Genomic DNA, 20,540 nt, shown 5'->3' with positions numbered 1-20,540 from the left:
CTGGCTGAAGGGAGCCGGTCAGTAGTGATTTTGTGGGGGAGCATGTGGTGTCTTTGGGACAACATGGGACTTCCCCCTATTGCCAAAGCATATACTGCTTTTGTATTCTCCAACCAGGCAAATCCTGTTTGCTCCCTTGAGGGATCTCAGAGCAGCTGTTCTGAGTGGGATCTAGGGAGGATCTGTGTGTTGGAGGACCTGGCCTGAGCTCCCAGAATTCTGGGGCACGCACGTGTGTGTGTGTGTGTGTGTGTGTGTGTGTGTGTGATGTGTTGGAGGCTTCAACCCAGGGTACGGTGCATGGGAAGCCATGCTCTAACACTGAGGTTCCCAGAGGGGACAGTTGAGGAGGCTGTAGTGGGGAGGCTGAAGGTTAGGTCTTCTGGTCTTCGGCAGAAGCAAGCCGCTGCCCTGACCCTGAGTGGAAAAGGTGGGTGTAGCTGCCTAGATTGGAGTTAAGTGAGAGGAGCTCATGGAGGATGGTGACTGACTGTGGCAGGAGATTTGGTCCAGGAGGCCCTTCAGTGCACAGACCCCTTAAATGCCCTTTGCGCTTTCAGCCGGGCCTCATTCAGGCCCTTTGCTAGCAGTGTCTATAAGTCACTCCTAGGACCTTTGAGACCATGCTGTAGGCTGGAGACATAGGGTGTGCGACCGTGGTCACCACAGCCACTGGTGGCGGTAGCAGGGGCATTGGCATCCCTGGGTGGAGGATACAGGGCATCTTGGTGAAGCTGAGCTAGGAGCAATAGCAGCTGTAGTGTGTCCATCGGGCTGGGGCACAGCTGGACGAGTGCGAGGCTGCTCCCGGTCTCTCTTCCACAGGAGCGGGAGCAGATGCGGCCGTTTCGTTCCCTGGCACGGCTAAAGGGTTGTCATCCTTCCCAGACTGGGGAAAGGATCCAGGCCCGCCAAACAGCCAGGACACCTGTCCCCGCCCCCTCCACGTGTGTGTGTGTGTGTGTGGGGGCGTGACCAGGACTCAGCCCTGGCCGCAGCCGGAGCGCTGCCTGCACCCCCAGGTGGTCCCAGAGTGCGGGACTCAGGGGCAATGTCACAGAGCGACGTGCAGTCCCGGTTTATGCGCCCAGTCACTGCAGGGGCCGAAGGGGTGCGTGTGGTGGGAAAGGAGGGGAGGGCGAGTCGCCCCGCGGTTCTACAGTCTCTGATCTGGGGCAGCATCCGGGCAGCAGGGAGGCGGCGGCACGAGAGCACCCGCGCGACAGGTGCTGCGGGTGGGCAGCGGGGAGGGCGCCTAGCAGCCAGCTTCCCGCTCGACACTCCCCCTCCCCCGCTGTACGTGGCCCTGACACTTTAGGATGAGAGCAAAGGGCTAATTTTATCCGACTGGGGCTCAGCAGGAAACCGACGCTAAGGCGCGGGTAGTTCTTCCGGGCGAACAGCCAGGGAGGCCTGGGGTGGGGAGCAGAAGGGGAGGGCGTGGGAGTCTCGGTCCCGGTGGGGGCGTGGTGGTCCCTGTCCTGTTCCCAAGAGGACCTAAGTTGGAGCCGAGGTTGGTATGCAACAGGTCACTTAGGCCCAGAGGAGGAAACGATATTTTGCGAGGAAGATAGTACAAATTCCTTGCATCTTAATCATTGTGTTCAATTCTGTTCCTTTCATACCTCAAGTTCTTGGGCTCTGCAGCGTGCCAGACAGACAGCAGGTCCCCAGGAAACATTGCTGATACTGATATGACTAGAAAAACCAGGCGTGGAGCTGTGTGTCTGGTGACCACTAGAGAGAGCTGAAAGGCAAGCATCTCAAGGCCTTTGAAATACAGCCTCTTCAGTTCTTAGGGGAGGTAGGTATCCGACCCCCTGCCCCCTCGTTTTGTTTTTCTGGGGTCTTTGCTACGTTTCAGTTTATTAGAGTTTCACAACTTGCTTCAAGCTTCTTGTTCTAAGTAGCACCCACCCTCTCCTGGTACCAGCTGTCAGAAGCTGGGGATTTGTAATCCTGTCAGCTGGCCTGCTCTGTTTCTGTGGAGAAGTGGTAGGGAGCTGCTGGCTGCCTTTTCAGACATGAAAAGGCCCTGGGGGAGAGCATATGCTCATAAAAAAATTATAGGATTCTACAGCTTTGAAATCTAATGATCCTTAGTGATCAAACACAGACTGAGCCCTGGGGGGTCTGGAGGAGGCACTGAGGGGGCAGAAGATCTTGGGTGAGAAAGCTTGGGGCCTGGCATCGGGACAGAGTAATTAGCCTTAGTGGGAGGAGGTGAGGAGGCCAGCAGCCCAAGGGCATCTGTACTGAGCAGGGAGAAGCAACGGCCAAGCGCTGGGTGGTAAGGCCAAGCGCTGGGTGGTAAACCATCTTCTCTCAAAGGAAACCAATTCCTGCTCTTTGTTCCTGCTCTGTTCAGTATAGGGACAAAAGGAGCTAGATCCTCTTAGTACCTCTTGGGTTGTTGGGAGCGGAAGGACGCTTGGCTGCATAAAGGTGGCTGGGAGGGCGAGCCAATACTAGGGCTGTGTGTTGGATGGGAGCAAGGATGATGCTGAAGGGATGGGGTATGCTGAAAGGGAAATTTTACTCAACTTTTAGTTTTGCTCTGAGCTAGTCTGTTGCCAGTGCTTTAGAAAGGAGCTTGTCACACAGCGAAGGAGGTAGGCATGCCCTCAGCTTTCTCTGTCCCTGATGAATCTGTAAGAAGAACCCCTAGCGCTAGGCCTCACTTTCCCCATTTAAAATCAAGGTAAAATGGAGGAAGACTAAGTTTGCTCTTAGCTTTACAATCTTGTCTCTCATCTGTCACTTTCCATTCCAGATGTTGTGACTGTGGCCTAGTGTAACTGAGCTACAGTAACCTCTTTAAGTACCTCTGCAATAAAATAAAGGGAGACAGATGGAGGTTCAGTGTATTTGCGGATTTACGGCCTGGCACTTTTCTATCGAGGTGGTGGCCCAGCCCTGACAGGGCCTCCATTCCAACTCAGTAATTATGTTCTCGTTTTGTGAAGTAACCACTTTCCCCATTAAAGAGTACCATGAAACATTTCAACCGGAAACAGTTTTCTCCCAGCTTCTCTCTCCCACCGGTCAGCTTTCCCGGAGTGCAGAGAACCAGGCAGAAATACTGTTTGGAATGAGACTTCAATTGTGAAGCCAAATCTCCTGCTGTTAAGCAGGTTAAAACTATGACGCCCTTGTAGGCAGCATACGTACTCAAACCAAACGTTTAGATCTGTTTATTTTGTTCCAAACCCCTTGAGGATTTAAATGTCCCAGATCTCAAGCTCTGAAATTTTGTTCATTCTTTTAGTTTTAACTGTGGTGCCTAAGAGGCTGCTTCCTGCTCTAAATATTAATACTGTGATGCTTGAGCCAAACAACAGTCTCTCGGAAAGCACACAAGTCCACACGTGCACACACACATGCGTGAAAAAAGTAAATTGACACCCTGCCAATGTTAGGTGACACATGAATGGGCAGATCTGGGACCTGTGAATGTCTTTCCTTCATCTGGAGAGAAGTGAGTGACAGCCTGACTCTTAAGAGCCATCCGGGCCAGGAGCAACAAAGGAGGCCCTGCACACTCATTCCCCTGCCCCCAAAGTGGCCTGGAGGGGGTGGGGCAAGGAGGAATGGAAGCAGAGGCACTGTTGCTCCAGTATTTTCAATGACCTCTCATGGGAGTCACAGGGCTCCTGGGGCCCAGCTTCTCCTGTTCCACAGATGCTCGAGCTGACAGGACAGTAACTCCACCCCTTCCTGTCCTCAGAGCCAAGAACCAATAAGTTTTCCTTTGGGGAGTTGATAAGAGCTGGACAGGGACCAGCGGAGGGGGGCTCAGGACTTTGGCCTTGAATGAAACATCAGAGGCCAACTATGCCCCAGCTGCCTGTTAGTAACGGAAAATCTCATGTGTGGGGACCATTGTATTCTTTGGAGCCCCTCAGAGCAACCTCATCCTCCTGGCCTTGGGATGACCCTGGCTTGGGGTGGCAAGTTATCGTTGGGTCCAAGTAACAGCCAGGGATGCCTGGCAAAAGATGATGAAAGGTTGGGTACAGGAACACAATAAACAAAGGCCTAGAGAGGAGAGAGAGACACCCAAAGACAGGGAGGAGAGAGGCTGAGTTCCTAATGAGGTGAGCTGTGCAACCGGACAAGGCTGACAGTGCCCTTTGCCTCTGGCTAGGGGTACTTGGAATGCTCTTCAGTAAGACTGTTACCCAGAGCCTGGCTGTAGGGAAGTATCTGGCACCAACTTCAAAGGGATAATGGTGGTCCAGAGCCTACTTTCTCCGGCACCTGTAATGCTCACTCAGTAGAGTGGTCCAGGATGCCCAGAATGGGGGACAGACAGGGTGATAAAGGCTAAGGTAGATTTCCCCTCCTAAAAGAAATTGTCCGACCCTACGTGCAGTTGTTGCTTATGTCTTTTGGGGATCTAGGAACACAGCAAGGTTTTCTTTTTTCCTAAATCAGTTCAGTTCCCGGCCTGGCCCAGGTGAAAAGATTGATCTGTTATGAAAAGTGAGAGATGGAGGAGTTGGTCCTTTGACAAGTTGGTAACCACAGCAACGCCCCTCCCCCATCATGCCAGCGTGCTGTCATCATTCCCCCTGTGTCTGATGAGATGAAAGGAGTTTCTTCACATTTGACAGGTGGCTGCAAGGATGGGACACTGGGAAAGCCTCTTGGTTGATTTGTCAGAGTCAGTGAGTGGTACGTGGAACTCCGTAGTGTTTAAGACCCCTTCCCTATGTGATAGCCTGCTCTTCCAGTCTATGATTGTATCAGTTTGAGCCCCAAAGTGAGATGTAGCTCTGCCTGAGATGAGCAGGATTAATGCTAGGGTTAGGGATGGTCTGGGCCGAAATGAAGCTGATTGGCCCAAGCTCTGGGTCCCTCCTTTCTTCAAGCACCTATGTGGCTATGACAGTAATAAGAAATAGAGGGGAAGAAAATGGAGAGGAGGCAGTAGAGAGAAAACAGAAGGAAGGGAAAAGGGAAGCAGATGGTTAACCAACCATACCATGGGGTGCCGCAGAGCCCTTAGGAACGCTGGTGCAAAGCAAGGTCCTTGTCTCTTTCAGCTTTCCTTCCCATAACCCCCAAATGGCTCCCAAGGATGGATGGCAACAAATCCCTCAGCAGAGGCTTGGGTCCCTCTCACTGGGTTCTGGGGACACAGTAGCACCTTTGGCAGTTGATTGTAGTGGGTAACTAACAAGCTGGGGCCAGAGGTCCCCTCCTCCTCCTCCTCCCTCTCCCCAGGGGCTAGAAAGTGTATGGAGAGGATCCAAAGGCCAGGGGGTGATCCCACATTTTCCCAGATCCTGGGAGAAGGGCCTGGCAAGTTTCAAGGCATTCATGGGGGAGAATTTGCTTAATGAGTTTGGAACACTGAGAGCATTGGCTCAGAGGAGATGGTCAGGTGGCTGAAATGCTGTGTGCACAGGTTTAGGAACAAGTGTGCTGGTGGCAAAAATGTAAATGCTGAGCAGGGTGGGATGGAGGGGTGGGGTGGGGGAGGAGCACATGATGGCAAGCCAGAGGGATTAAATGGGCTCTTCAGGAGCAGGGGAGCCTGGCAGCAGTTCTCCGTTGGGGTCCGGATCGTGGGACAACATCTTATCCTTGCTGGAATCTCTCTGCTCTTTCTTGAACATCTTTTGATGCATCAGAGGGACGAAGAAGAGGATTATAGCCCCAATGATGGGGGGCACACCCGCAAAGTAGAAGGCCACATGGTAGTCACCAAAGCAGTTTCGAAGGAGGCCTGAAAGGGTCAAGAGACATGAGCTTAGTTTAGGTTTTCCCTGCAACCCAGAAATGCTCTCTCTCTCTTCTTCTAGGGCCAGCCCAGTGCCAATCAAGAGTGTTGGACTGTGCTGCCCTGATTCAGGAGCTCCCTCAACTTCAAGGCTAAATGCCCCTGAGGTGAATATTCATCAGCAAAGATGCTAATGAAGCTTCTTTTAAAGTTTCTGTGGTTGTCTTTCATTAAGCTACTAGCCACCTTTCAGTCACTCCTAGGGCTAGAGTTACAAAGGAATTGAGTTCAAAAGACTGAAGAGAATGGTTCATAGTGGAAGTCCCCAACCCCCCTCCCTCCTACCCTCATATTGTTCTTGTGCAGCAATTCAGCTGAATTCCTATTTTATTTTACATTTATTTATTATTCCTGCCTGTGTATGATGTGTGTGTGGGCACATGCATTACACGGTGATCACGCAGAAGTTGGAGGAGTTGTCTCTCCTTCCACTTTTACATATATTTCAGGGGTAACACTTAGATCAGGAGGCTCGCATGGCAAGCACTTTCTAGCCTTCTTGTTGTCCTTTTCCCTGAAGTTCCAGTTGCCCTAGGCGGAAGCTGAGCTGAATATGTGTATCTTCTTCTGGCTCCTCTATGCACAAGTCCTATGGGTTCTTCAGGCTGCCAATACTATGGGGTGTGTTTGATTTGAAAAGCTTACGTTGGAAGCTAAAGGAGGGACTGCACTGAAAAGATGAGTCCAGAAATACTACCTAAGAAAGGTGAGAAGACCCTGTCCCTTTGTTTGCTCAGGAAATAAGCCAAGTGGACAGAATTGTGATTCCCCTGGCACTCTTTGGATGAGTAGAGGCTCCTTTCCTGGTAGGCAGGACAGTGTTCCCACTGCACAAGAGCTTTGAGGGAAGATTTGCCACGGTTGCACAGACCTCTCACAATGCCTCACGCATAAAATGCTGTTCCGGGAGGATTCTTTTTTTTTTTTTTAATACTACTTATTTTTTTTATTTTTATTTTTTGAAATTTATTTATTTATTAAGGATTTCTGCCTCCTCCCCGCCACCGCCTCCCATTTCCCTCCCCCTCCCCCCATCAAGTCCCTCTCTCTCATCCGCTGGAAGAGCAATCAGGGTTCCCTGCCCTGTGGGAAGTCCAAGGACTACCCACCTCCATCCAGGTCTAGTAAGGTGAGCATCCAAACTGCCTAGGCTTTCCCAAAGCCAGTACGTGCAGTAGGATCAAAAACCCATTGCCATTGTTCTTGAGTTCTCAGTAGTCGGGAGGATTCTTTTGAATTAGCTCATCTAACAAGCTTAGGGGAAGTGACCAAACAAGCTGACAGTCTGCAGTAACTCCCTGGAAAGGAGACGGAGTTCTCTCTTCACTGGTTTTTTGGTTTCGTGTGTCCCGTTAGTACTCACTATGCTCTTTTGGGAGGGGGGTGGAGGGAGAAATTTGCACACTGAGATGTCAACACCAGCATTTGGCCAGTCCTGGACTATTTCCTTCATTAAATCTTCACTATGGGTTCAGTTCCAAAGCCAGTAGAGGAAGAGCAGGAAGAGGGGGAGGGTGTCTATAGTTTTAGTAAAACCAGGGCCAGCTTTCTCTTTTACCTCTTCCTTTACTCAATTGCCTTGAAATGAATCACGCCGCTGTGGAGAGAGTAAAGAGAAACTTGGACCAAAGTCAGTGTGATGTGCATACCTAAAAAAGTATTACAACTTGGATGGCTGAATCATGAAGAGGAAGAGTTGGAGGCCAGCTTCGTCTACCAGGTCAGCCTAGGCTGCACAGTGATCGAGCAGGCTAACTTTACTTTTCTCTCTACTCTCTAGGAGCCTCGCTGTCTACAGTGAAATGCGAGTGAAACAGATAGCCCTGGACAACCTATGCCCTTGTATGGTTAATCTCTTCCATCAGGGGTTTCATGCACTCTGACAAGGGTGTTTATACAGAAAATTGGAGGGAGGGGCAGAGGTCTCAAGCAGAGGGGCTCCAAAGAGCTAGGCCCTCCCCTTCGAAAACAGGACTCACACCTTCCTCAGAGATCAGCCTCACCTGCAATGGGAGGCCCAGCGATCATTGGCAGGGCCATCATGCCCAGGAGGTAGCCAATGGCCTGTGAAGCCTGCATTGGTCCCACCAGCTCAAATGCAATCGGAGCCATGATGGTGATGAAGAAGCCATCACATAGACCCAGGAAGAGGCAGACAACGATAAGGCCCCAGAAGTCCCGGCACAGAGGAATCATCATAGACATCAGGCCCAGGAGCAGGAATGAGAGGACCTAGAGAAACAAGAACCCGAAATCACATTTCTTTGCTGAGATCTTTGTTGCCATCATCTGAAAACGGGACTGTGTGGAGTGTCAGCAGAGAGAGCAGTTGGAGTATGTTTACTATGTACTGAAGCCCTGTCTAATTCTTTCCTTCCCTGAAGGGTTTGGCCTTTAAGAGAGCCTCTGTGTAGTTGAATCTAACAGGATTAAAAAAACAAAACAAAACAAAAAACCTTGTGAGAGTTTGCCTTGCCCATAGCCAAAGAAGTTGGCCTTTGCAATGGATCCTGAGCCAAGGGAGGAATCACTATTTCTGTTTTCTGATCCTGAGACAGGATTTGGGATCAAGCTATGTTGGTGTTTAAAGATCAAGTAAGGCTTGGGAGGAGGAAGGGAAGAGGCAAGGAAGGCTTGCTGATGATTACACAGGGGGTTCAATGCAAAGTGCAGTTTTTTAAAAATGAACAAGGAGCCAGTGTCAATCTTTGTTGGGGTAGAATTTAGGAAATACCTGGGCCTGAGAGATGCCATGGGGAGGTTCTCTCGGGTTTTCTTATGCTTTAGAATATGGGCCACATCCTCTCTCTCAGATATTTCAGACATCGTGGCTTTGAGAACCTTTGAACCGGGCAAGATACTCTGAGAAGGCAACAGAGAGGCTGTGCAAGGGTGCTAAGCCAACATAAAGGTATCTGCAGCGCCCAAAAGCAGCCCAGGAGCACTAACTAGTCACTGTGATTTCTTCAGGCTGAGCAAAATGACTCCAAACGGAAGAACCCGTCTTTCTAGAGACTAGGTTTTATTTTTTTCTTCTGGAACCCCCATCCTCTCTCTGGTTTTTAATTAAGGCCATTTGCAATCTGTGTCTGTGAGCCAGACTTTTGAAGCCTGGGACTGTGGGCATAGAGAGGAGACCCCATTCCCAGCCCACTGCAGCTGGTTGAGCGAGGTCATCTCAGGGCCAGATCTAAGACCTGATCTGTTTACTAAGACTTTAAGATGCCCGCAGATTTTCCAAAAGCCTACAATTGACCAATAGGCAGGGAAACAAACCCAGGAACACAGAAGAAACACATGTCAAATCTGTTTTATGCCCTCCAGCTTTTCTGTGTTGTTGCTGACAATGGCTTTGTTAGGTTAGGAGCCGATTTCTGGAAAAGATAATGGCATCTTAGAATGTTTTTATTGGGAGACTTTGAACTTGGTTCATGCCATTTTGAGGTAGTTACATAGAAGTTAGTAATAAGAACTGAGCCACCCCAGCTTCTCCTGTAGGAACATCACATGCAACCATGAGCTAAAATCAACCCCCCCTAGCAATTGAGCCGATTATGGCAGTTAAGAGTTAGTATTATTATATACGACAAAGGAGCCCATTAGCTGACCTTCATCAGCTGAAATTGCTAACTGTTGTATCTAGCTATCTCTTATCCTCCATGAGGCCTAGTCAAGGCTTGGAAATTTATAATCCCTCCTCAAACTGGAGCACAGGCTTCAAAAATGGTCTCCAATGAGGTCATTTGGCATGCTGTTTCTATTTCCTTTCTAACAGACTTTTTAATAGTCATTCGAGGGCTAGATACCTGGCATGGCTGTTGGTTTTACCAACTTTAGGGAACCACAGGGTCTACAGGGTGGGTGGCTCTTGAGAATCTGAAGCCTCATGCCCTCCTCTCCTTACCCATGCCTAATTTCTGCAGCTGACACTGAGAGCAAAGGAGGTCACCAGTTCCCTGGATGGAGCATCTTGAAAAACTGAAAAGAAGCCAGTGGTGCACACCTTTAATCCCAGCACTTGGGAGGCAGAGGCAGGCGAATCTCTGAGAGTTAGAGGCCAGCCCGGTCTACAGAGTGAATTCCAGAACAGCTAGAGCTATTACACAGAGAAGTCCTGCCTTGAAAAACCAAAATCCAAAAAACTTAAAAGAAAGAAGCTCATTCATTGTCTTGTGCTTTGGTCCTAAAATGCTCAGTTTTCTTTTTGAAGAAGTGTGTGTGTACATTTGTGGATCCAGATGCATGCGCATGTGTAAACACATGTGTGGAGGCCAGAGGAAAACTCCAGGTGTCAGCTTCACTCAGGAAGACTGTTTACCTCTTTGGAGAAAGAGTCCCTCACTGGCCTGAAGATCAACAATTAAGCTACAATAGCTCGCTATCAGGCTTCAGAGACCCTCTTATCTTTCCCTCCCTGGGGATTCCAAGAGAGCACAACCGTGTGTGTGAGTGTGTGTGTGTGTGTGTGTGTGTGTGTGTGTGTGTGTGAGACAGTGTGCATGTGGAGGTCAGAGGACAACTTTGTAGTGTGGATTCTCTCCTTCCACCTTTATGTTGACTCTGAGAACTGAGAATTGAACTCAGGTCGTGAGGCTTGTGTGGCAAACACCTCTACGCACTGAGCCATCTTGCTGTCCCCTCTTTTGTTATTGTCAAGCTTTTAAAAACATGGGGTCTGCCCAGAAAGACAAGTATCACATGTACTCACTCATAAGTGGTTTTTAAACATAAAGCAAAGAAAAACCAGCCTACAAACCACAATCCCAGAGAACCTGGACAACAATGAGAATCCTAAGAGAGACATACATAGATCTAATCTACATGGGAAGTAAAAAAAGACAAGATCTCCTGAGTAAATTGGGAGCATGGGGACCTTGGGAGAAGGTTGAAGGGGAGGGGAGAGGAAGGAAGGGGAGCAGAGAAAAATGTAGAGCTCAATAAAATCAATAAAAAAATAAAAAAACAAAAACAAAACAACAACAGACCCATGGGATCAGATGATCAAATTCAGGCACCTATACTTACAAGGAAACCAGTTTACTGTCTGAAGCACGCCCGCCCCAGGCCCACGCTCTCAAAATTCATAACACGAGGGAGTTAGGCTATATGGTGATGATGATTTCTCAGCTACGTTCTAACGTTATTTTATATTATTCTAAGTGGTGAAACTGGGTCAAGTATGAGAAAGGAAAATGGGGGAAGCCAACAGAAGTCCCGGATTCTACCTAGCTCAGCCCTTAACTAGCTGTGCCTCCTTGTCCCTTGGAGCTCTAACTGCACAAGAGAAAGCAAAAGCAATCTAGGCCTTGGCTATCTGCTGGGAACCGTGCTGAGAGAAGCGTGTGAGGTACAGTACCAGGCAGGGGCTGCTGCCTCAGTGAAGAAGAACGTTCTGGCTCAGTGCCAGCTTGCCTTATTTTCTTCTCTCTCTGGCATCTTGAAGCTGCTAACACTGGCAGGGAGGGCCCATGGTGGGGGACATGTAAAAGGGGCTGGAAGCACACATATTCTCCTATCCAAAAAGCCACTCCGATAAAGGACTTGCTGATATTTGCACCAGAATTAAACATTTCATAATTTCTTTATCCTAGTCATAAACCCTTGGTTTGACCTTGGCCAGTTCACGTATCTCTCAGACTTGGGCCTGCTATCCATAATTTAGAGAAATACAGGTATGCTAGTTAGGTGTTTTTTATTTTTATTTTTTTATCAACTTGACACAAGCTAGGGTTATCTAAAGAAGAGGGAACCTCAATTGAGAAAATGTTCCCATCAGATTGGCTTTTAGGCAAGACCATGGGACATTTCTTTGGGAGGGCTGTTTAAGACAGGGTTTCTCTGTGTAACAGTTCTGGTTGTCCTGGAACTCGCTCTGTAGACCAGGCTGGCCTCAAACTCAGAGACCCACCTGCCTCTGCCTTCTGAGTGCTGGGATTAAAGGCATGAGCCAACTCTACCCTGCTGACTATGAGACACTTTATTCACTGATGATTGATGTAGAAGGGTCCAGGCCACTGTGTGTAGTGTCATATCTGGGCAGATGGTTCTTGGTTCTATAATAAAGCAGGCTGAGCAAGCCAGTTAGCAAGCAAGCATTCTTTCATGGCCTCTGTTTCCGTTCCTGCCTCCAAGGTCCTGCCCTGACTTCTGGTCATGATGGAGTATGTAAGATGTAGAATAAAATGAACCCTTTCCTCCCCAAGTTGCTTTTGGTTATATATGGTGTTTGCTTCTGTATGGTGTTTACCTTATCCGTAGAAAGCCAACTAGGACAATAGGATATGAGAAGCACGCTGTGCAGGAGCACAGGTCTGCCATTTCTGTGGAAGATGCTGGTCCCTCGGTTTCTCTTGCAGTGTGATGCTAGATTGGCCTGGGTGGGCTACAAGGGGACCCATAACTCTGGGGAAGCAGTCACCAGCTATTGCAACCAGAAGAATCAAATTCCACAGAAAGATGAATCATATCCCTATCTATGACACCTGATGACATTTAGGAACTAATTTGGCACTGCCAATGACCATGGAATTCCCACTACAATTAGTCAGGGCCTCACAGAAGTAATTTTAGGGTTTTCCCAGGAGAGAAGGGAGTTCAAACTCAACCTCTTCCTGGTGGGTAATTTGTGATTGTTTGTGTTCTGTGGCTGCTTTTGGTCTTTTACAGGCCTTTACAATCTGGCATCTCCTGGCAAGCTTGATTGCAGGATCAGAACCATGAGCCAGGCCAGGAAGGGTACTACTGCTGTTAGAGAGACAAAAAATTGCCTATATTCAAACCAGACAGAACCCAGGTCACAGAAAAAGACGTCACTAGAATACCTGGGCGGTCACTGCCCACAGTGGGAGGAAACCTGTATCACTGTCAGAGGACTAAACTGGACCATCTCTCTATTTGTTTTGATGCTTGCTTTTATGCTAAGTTAGGAAGGGGGAGAATTATTCTTGCTGCACAAATAGGACAGTGAGGGCTAGAGAGAAGGAGTGAGGTTTGGCTTTTTCTGGCATGATTTTGGTGTCCATCAGTAGGATGGAATTTCAAGTTTGTTTGTTTGAAAAAGGGTATCTCGACATAGCTCTGGCTGTCCTGGGACTTGCTATGTAGATCAAACTGGTCTTGAACACACAGAGATCTGCCTGTCTCTGCCAAGGATGGCATTTCAGAGCTACTGCCTGATGCTAACAAGGTAGCTCTGGAAATGTGCAAGGTGGTGGACTTGGGCCTGGAAGAGAGAGGCACTGGGCTGGAGAGTGTTTCAGATTTCAACATAGTATAAGGAACCCATGAACAAATCTTGCTTGGGGGACACATCTAACTCGTGGCCTGAGTTTTCCATATTCATTTGTTGGGCTCTTATTAATATAAAACTACCTGTCAAATATTTTGCAAGGTTCCATACACACAAACTCTCATGGAAGCTTGACTCCATTTTAGTGAAGGAGGAACAGGGGAAACCAAGTCACAGAGAATCTCTCATGTGCAACGTTGGGGCCCAGAAAACTGCAGTGGCTCACCTTACAGCCTGTTGCAGAGCCGAGGGGTAACCTGCGATAGACTGTGCACAAGTGGCTACTCACCTGCAAGTATATCTTCTTCAGTCCAGGAATGGAGTCACTGATGTGGCCTGACACAAGACGTCCGAGGCCTGAGGTAGCCCCAATACACACCAAGAGCACCCAGGTCTCCTTGATTTCCTTGAACTCATCTTCCACATATTTCGTCTGAAAAGAATAACACCAGGATTCCCAGAACAGGAGGAGAAAGAGGAACTGACTGGTTAAATGCAGAAGTATCCAGGGTTTTCTACTATTCCCTTCCCTGGACCAGGACAGGAGTCTCCGTTCGGAGTAGTACCTCCCAGCTCCTGGAAAAGCCCCCTGGCTACTTCTAGCAATCACAAAGGCTACTTATCCTAGACTCTCTGGAATTTGAACTTTTGAGAAACAGTTGACAGGGCTAGGCACTTCCAAGCCTTCTAAGCCCTGCCAAGACAAATTACCTAGAAAACCTAGGTGTTCTTCTATACTGTCTCCATACAATGACTTCAAACTGACAGGCCGAAATACCAGGTCACTAGAAGATGAGGGTCATTACCTTAGGCAACTCTTTAAAAATGTGCTTTACAGCCGGGCAATGGTGGCGCACGCCTTTAATCCCAGCACTCGGGAGGCAGAGGCAGGCGGATCTCTGTGAGTTCGAGACCAGCCTGGTCTACAGAGCAAGTTCCAGGACAGGCTCCAAAGCCACAGAGAAACCCTGTCTCGAAAAACCAAAAAAAAAAAAGTGCTTTACAAAACACAGGGTCTACAGGCTAGGGATATAGCTCTGTAGTAGATCACATGCTTAGTAGGGACAAGGGCCTGTGGTCCATCCTTAGTGCGCATGCATGGACACACAAAACCTCATAGTCTGTAGAATAACAACTTCTCTACAACCAGCAGTTCTGTGGCCAAGTAAGTTTGGTAGGTGCTGGTTAAACAGCTGAATGGGCTTTTAAATTGCAGGATTTGTCACTAAGAGATTACTACATACTATGGATCTAGAGAGTTCCCATACATGCTTTCTCCTGAACAGAATCACTTGACCACAGACAGCAGAATTTCTCAGCACAGTCTTTACAAAGCACGTCTTGGGTCATTTGAGCCACTCTTTCAGTGATGCTTAGCCTCCTAAACCCATCTCTCCAATTAAACATTTTGTTTTCAGTACTAGGGATGAAACTAGGACCCTGTGCATGCTAGGCGAACACTCCATCACTGATTTATTTGCTGCCCTAACCCTCTTTTAGCCTTTCTTTTTAAAAAAAAATTTCGAGACACACTGTTGATAATTTCTCAGAATGGATTGAATTCATACTGTAGTGCAGACAGACCTGGAACTTGCAATCCTCTTGCCAGCCTCCTGCGTAGTTGGGATTTCAGGCCTGTACCATCAGGCCTGGTTTCCATCTGGACTGTTATCATGGGAGAAGCTATGGATCATGGGCCTTGCCCTTAAGGAACTACCCTCATTTCCCACTGAGGCTCTCTTTGAACCGTGCTCTTTACTGCTCTGCCAATCGCCAACTACTGTTTTGTTTCTTTAGTCTTTGTTCCCTTTCTGTTTATTTGTTTTGAGAAAGTGTCTTGCTGTGTATGTAGCCTAGGCTGGCATCAAACTCACAGCAATCCCCCTACCTCAGTCTCCCAATTGCTGAGTCTACAGGTCTGAGCTAACCATGCTTGGCTCTGTCTCCCCCCTCCCCAAAGCTCTGCCCTTCCAATGTCCTCCATCCCCACCCTTTGGCCTCCATATAGGTTGAGGTCAGCTTCTTCCTCACCAGGTGTACATAGGGGACGAAGTAACCAAGAGCGGCAGCAGCGATCCCAAAGGCCCAGATGCGGTAGGTGCGTTGGCGGAACACACGCATGTTGAAGTACTTCCTGAACTGAGCCACAAAGCGCTGTCGCAGGGTGTGGGCACCTCTCTTGCTGGGGGTGTCCTGGGAGCTGGGCAGGAGGGGTCGGTAGGTGAGTGAGAGCAGTGTAAGGAGAAACATGAAGGTGCTGAGCACCTGGAAGGTTTGGGCCAGCTTGATTTTATCCCCCAGCATTTTTATGAGTAAGGGGAATGACATGGAGAAGATGCTACTTCCTGCAGACACCACGCCATTGGCTAGACCCAGGCGACGTTGAAAGTAGTGGCCCAGGATGACGAGTGATGGTTGAAAGGCGAAGGAGCAGCCGCAACCAAAGAGAATCCCGTAGGTGAAGTAGCGCAGGCTTAGGGAGCTGTGGGAGAAACAGCAAGAGCTATCCTCAGTAGCCTGGTAGCAATTTATCTGCCTCCCTCTCGTGTCCTTGGCATTCCTCCAGCTTTACCCACAGTCCTATTTGCCATTAATCTGCAGAGCAGATAGAGAACCTCTGAACTCTTTGCAGATGGGGATTCAGAGGTCCTGAGAGGGAATTTACCTAAAGTAACTCTAGATTAAAAAAAGTTCTTGGTGTTCTATTCTTTTTTCTTTCTTCTTTTTTTAAAGACAGAGTTCCTCTGTGTAGTCTTGGCTGTCCTAGAACTCACTCTCTAGACCAAGCTGGCCTTGAACTGAGAGATCTGCCTTCCTCTGCCTCCCAAGTGTTGGGATTAAAGGTGCAGTTTTTTAAACCACTGCAGTTTTTAAGACTAGCCAACTAAGACTGTGAGACCAGACCCCAGCCAATGGGGAAAAGACATAGTTAGACTGAAAAACAAGTGCATATTCTGTTGATGTATGCCAGCTCTTCCGAATGCACCCTCTTGATCAAGAATAAAATGTGCCTTGTCCAGGCACTTAATAAAAAGCTTGGCCTTGGGACACATATGGTGGCATGCACCTGTAATCCCAGCACTCAGGAGCCTAAAACAAGATTATCAGGTGTTCAAGGGCAGCCTGGTCTACACAGCAAGACTCTGTCTTATTTTTTTTTTAGAAAAAGATTGGACTTTAATCCAGATCTATGTGATTATAGCATTCAATAAAAGAGGATTAAACAAAAAGAAAAAGAAAGAAAAGCAGAATTGGCCTTTGTAGAGGTCAGGGGAGGGGCTACAGGAGTCAGTCTGTGCCTTCAGAAGAATAGTTTCCCCTTACTTCCTACCTAGACACTATGAGTAGACTGGGGGACCAGTTTTATACCAAGTAACAACAAAGGCTTGCAAGGAGTCAAGATTCTGGTCTTAAGGTTGCACTGTTCTTTAGGGTTCTTTGGTGTATCATTATTCTCAGGACCTGTAATATTTCAAAGGCTGGTCAATTATCTCAGAAGAACTTCATTTCTCTGCATCCTTGCCCAAGGTCCAGATAGCCCAAGCCTTTTATCTCGAGCTCCAGGTAATGTATATAGGAACTGTGAGTTAGGAAGTCCCTTTAATTTTCAGAATTCTGTCTCTGTTGCTGCATGAAACATGGATTAGTTCCCTTCGAGTAAGTAGCCTGCTTGATTGACAGAGAAGTGAAGCCTCAAGTTACGGGCCCGACTGAGAAAGGCTGTTGCTTAAAACCCATGGGCCCTGCTCTGCCACAAGCGTCTGTAACAGAAGGTAAAATGTGAGAAGGGGAAAGGCCATGCATGGGCAGGTCAGTTTGGCTGGCATCTACCCTCACATAATACTGGCCCAACCTAGTGAACAGTTGTTTTCTTTTGGATGCTTCTGTATATTTTGCAATAGTTCTTATCTGACCATTAAATTAACCAATACTCTTCTTGTTCTTCAGACACAGACCCAGCTTTTATACTCACTACCAGTGGCCCCTTGATTCCAAGAAAACTATCATTATTATGGCCTCCCATCTGCTCATAGTCACTGGCCATCAGTAGGGGGTTTAGTTAACTAAATAGGGGTTGTCTCTACTTTGAACTTGTAGCTAAGTTGACTGCTGCTCTTCTGTCAGACTTCTTGGGGTCTTCTCCCCTTAGATTGTAGGTATCCTATGGGATTGGCTGGGTTGGGCCCTTATCCAAAGGAGTCTTGAGTTAGCCTTGAGGAAAGGGATCTTGGGGGAAAACATGGGATTCAGTTTAGGGTACTGTGTGGTGAGTGTTTCTAACTGGCTTCCAGAATGGGAGACCCTTGAGTTGGGCCTGCAAAAGGCCCCTCAGGGCTGCCTGTGCTGTGCCCTGTTCCAGTCATCCAAAAGGACTCAGAGCTCTGATGTGAGACGATGGGAAGAATGACTTGAAGTTCTAGCCACAAGCAGAATCATGTTGTTCTCCCTGAACATTAAACTATCCAGAGTTTCTTGGCTCTGAAAATGTTCTTACAAGAAAGAGCGAACAGAATAGGGGGCCATTGGCTAGAGAGAAAAATGCCTCCTCCAGTGGGCTGAGATAAGAGTGCCAGGAGAAAAAAAAACACATCTAAGTGCATTCCCCCACCCTGTGCCCCAGCCCATGTGGGCTGTGGAGGAAATGAGATCCTTATGGTGCTAATTTGTTTACACTTTGCTGTGCTCTGCCTCAAGAAACAGGCCTCTGCTATGTAGCATTGAGATTAGAGATACTTCAGAGGCCTAGCTCATCTCCACAAGAATCTGGTACCAGCTTGCTGGGGGTGGGGATAATGAGGCTGACCATCAGAAGGGTCCTCAGAAAGTTTAGAGCTGTTGTGTTGAGAGGGCCGAGAAGGTTCCAGGCAGAATATGGGTTCCTCCTCTCCCTTGTCCTAGTTGGATGGGTCGGAACCAACACACCACACTGCATGCCAAATCTAAGCTTTGCTGGAGGGTAGTCTGGGCAGCCGGAAATGCTCAAGTCATTAAGACAGTTGGCTCACTCCCATAGGGCCTAGCTGAGACAGAACATGAGTCTCATTCTCCACTGTGGATGGAAACTTAAGTCCAGAAAGCCATGGTTTTCTCTTGGGAGTCATACTCAGAAAGCAAGTCTCTTTCAAGTTAGCTCACTCTCCATTCCGCACATGTCATTGTGGCCATGTTTATGGGTCCAGGTCATTATGCTCTTACATAGACCCAGGCAGACTGGAAGTAGGGGGTACCACAGCTTGCGAAGTGTATGGCAGAAAGTTCTCAACCTTGTTTGGGAATCTCATACTTCTCTTGCTGTAGGATAGGGTTTTTATCCTTGCCTCCTCTGTACACACGCTTGTGCAGGGCTGCCAAGAGAGAAGGCAGAAATCCATGTGGATGGAGCCTTCTCACCTAGCATGAACAAGTTCTATGAGTGCGACTGATGAACCTAGGACTTGAGTTTCATCTGGGTGGCTGGGGTTTGGAGCTGTACTTCAGTGGGAGGATGTTGCTAAACATCCTTCCCATGCCTGAGACATGAGAGTCCCTATCTGTGTCATCCACCCATCTTTCCAGAGCCCGAGCCACCCAGAACAGGGCCAGACATGCTAACCAGCTGTGTGCTCAGAGTATCTGTTTTTCAGCTGAAGATTGATTTGGGAGTGCTAGGGCTTCACGTTAGCTCACTTAAGGAGTCTTCTGGGAGGAAAGGCAGGGTTTTGAGGTGTGTGCCACATTAGTGGGGAGCTTGGAGAGATCTGAAGCAACCACATGATCTCTGAAAGATTTAGAAAGTGAGGTCCAGACAGGAGAAGGATACTCATCAATTACTCCATAGCTATTCAGTGGTCAAATCAGGACTTGACCCGCTCTGTGAACTACCGGGCTTTGGTTCCTCACAATATTTTAGAACTTTGGGTCTTTTGGGGGGTGGGTATTCCTGGCAGATATATCCTTCAGACTCCACATAAAGTGAGTTGCAGTTGATCCTGAGTCCTGGGAGCAAGGTCTTTGAGGGCTCTCCATGGACAGAACCACAGGGGATTCTGCAATGAGAACAGTGTTCCTAGCTGAAGTCCCAAGAAAGAAGCCAATTCTCACCCTTGAAAAAGTGGCCAGCAACTCCAGGCCTTACCTGGTGAAGGAACTGGTGTGGAGGCCAATGAAAGCCACAGCAGCCCCGGTGGTGGCTGTGATCCGGCAGCCCAGACGGTCCGTGAATATACTCACAATGGGAGAACAGAAGAAGATCATGCCCATGGCGAGGGCTGCAACCCATGCTGTAGAGAAAAGGAGCACAGAGACACTGGCGTTACTGTGATGTCTAATGCCGCCGCCGCCGCCGCCACATCAGGTCTTCTCTGGCCTTTCCAAGGTGACGCTGATATTCCGAGTGGTATGCAAAAAGAGATGAGATATGAAACAGATTTGAAGTGCGGGTGCTGGATTTGGACTAGTCAATTCTGCAACAGAAGGCAGGGATGCTAGGCCAGATATGCACTTTTAGGAATTCAAATGCTTCAATTCAGGGGTGAGGAGAGTTAGAGTAAGCTTTAGGATTGGGTCAGGCTTGTTTCAGTCCTTGGGATACAAATCTAAATGTGACGATTAAGGAGCAGGGAAGATCACAGCCAAAAATGCCTCCCGGAATTGTGCTAGAATATAGAGCAGATTTCGGGGACCATCTGAAGATTTCCAGGGACTCTATGAGAGACAGGCAAAGAAGCCACATGCTGCCACCCATCACCGAAGCCCACGTCTGGCAAATCTCTGATCTCCAAACTCACAAGGAGTTGATCTTATTTCCAGAGGCGGCGTGCCTGTAACAGCCCTCACCAAGGAGGAACGTTGCCCTTTTACTCACGTTCTTCCAGCCCATTTCCCCTTGCTTAGCTCTCAGAAGGAGCGCCCAAGTTTTTTGTTTGTTTAAAAGCTGTTATCGGGTTTCATCTTGAGCCTCTCTCTTCTAGGTTAAATAATCTTAGTTCCTTTAAACTTTTCTTTTCAGCTTTAATTTACTTTTGTAACTCTGTAATTATTTTCAGAGTCCTCCTCTGAACTCATTCCAAGACTTCATCATCATCATCATCAAAAAGCATTCAACCAGTGTCACCTGAGCAAAGGCGCTGGGCCGGTTTCTTTCTCCTTCCAAGTGAACAACCCCAAGTGGGCCAGAGGGAAGGGCCACTCCACTGCCTGTGCCTGGCTGGGCCTCTTCCTTCAGCGCCAAAGAGTAACTGTTCTCAGAAATCGTCTTCATTTCGCTAGGCTGGTGTTCTGAGTTCTAGCTGCCCAGCTTCTAAACTCCTGGCCCAGGATAGCCGGGGATCTGGACATGCATTTCTGTTTCAACCATTATGATATGTGGGACCTTGGGAAATCACACGAAGCTTTGCTAATCGAATTTCCCACTTGTGGGGTGCTGATTAAAATTCTTGTGCTTTTCTTAAAGTGCCCCCCTTTCCCTTAGCAGTGTTGGGGACA

General features: G+C 48.2%; 1 protein-coding gene across 1 annotated transcript in view; it reads right to left on the bottom strand.

The window, feature by feature from the left end:
- Window positions 1-3,179: 3,179 nt before the first annotated feature.
- Window positions 3,180-20,540, bottom strand: part of Slc16a2 (solute carrier family 16 member 2) — a 123,680-nt gene continuing 106,319 nt past the window's right edge. Inside the window, exons 2-6 of the mRNA XM_075957595.1 lie at window positions 19,192-19,336; window positions 15,108-15,558; window positions 13,366-13,509; window positions 7,792-8,020; window positions 3,180-5,734 (exon numbers count right to left, since the gene is read on the bottom strand). Of these exons, the coding sequence (XP_075813710.1) occupies window positions 5,514-5,734; window positions 7,792-8,020; window positions 13,366-13,509; window positions 15,108-15,558; window positions 19,192-19,336 (1,190 nt within the window). The 3' untranslated portion in view covers window positions 3,180-5,513. The remainder of the gene's footprint in view (window positions 5,735-7,791; window positions 8,021-13,365; window positions 13,510-15,107; window positions 15,559-19,191; window positions 19,337-20,540) is intronic.

The sequence above is a fragment of the Microtus pennsylvanicus genome, chromosome X, assembly GCF_037038515.1.
Source record: "Microtus pennsylvanicus isolate mMicPen1 chromosome X, mMicPen1.hap1, whole genome shotgun sequence".
NCBI lineage: Eukaryota > Metazoa > Chordata > Mammalia > Rodentia > Cricetidae > Microtus > Microtus pennsylvanicus.
Note: the sequence above shows the minus strand (reverse complement) of the source record. Positions and strands in the feature narration are given on the sequence as shown.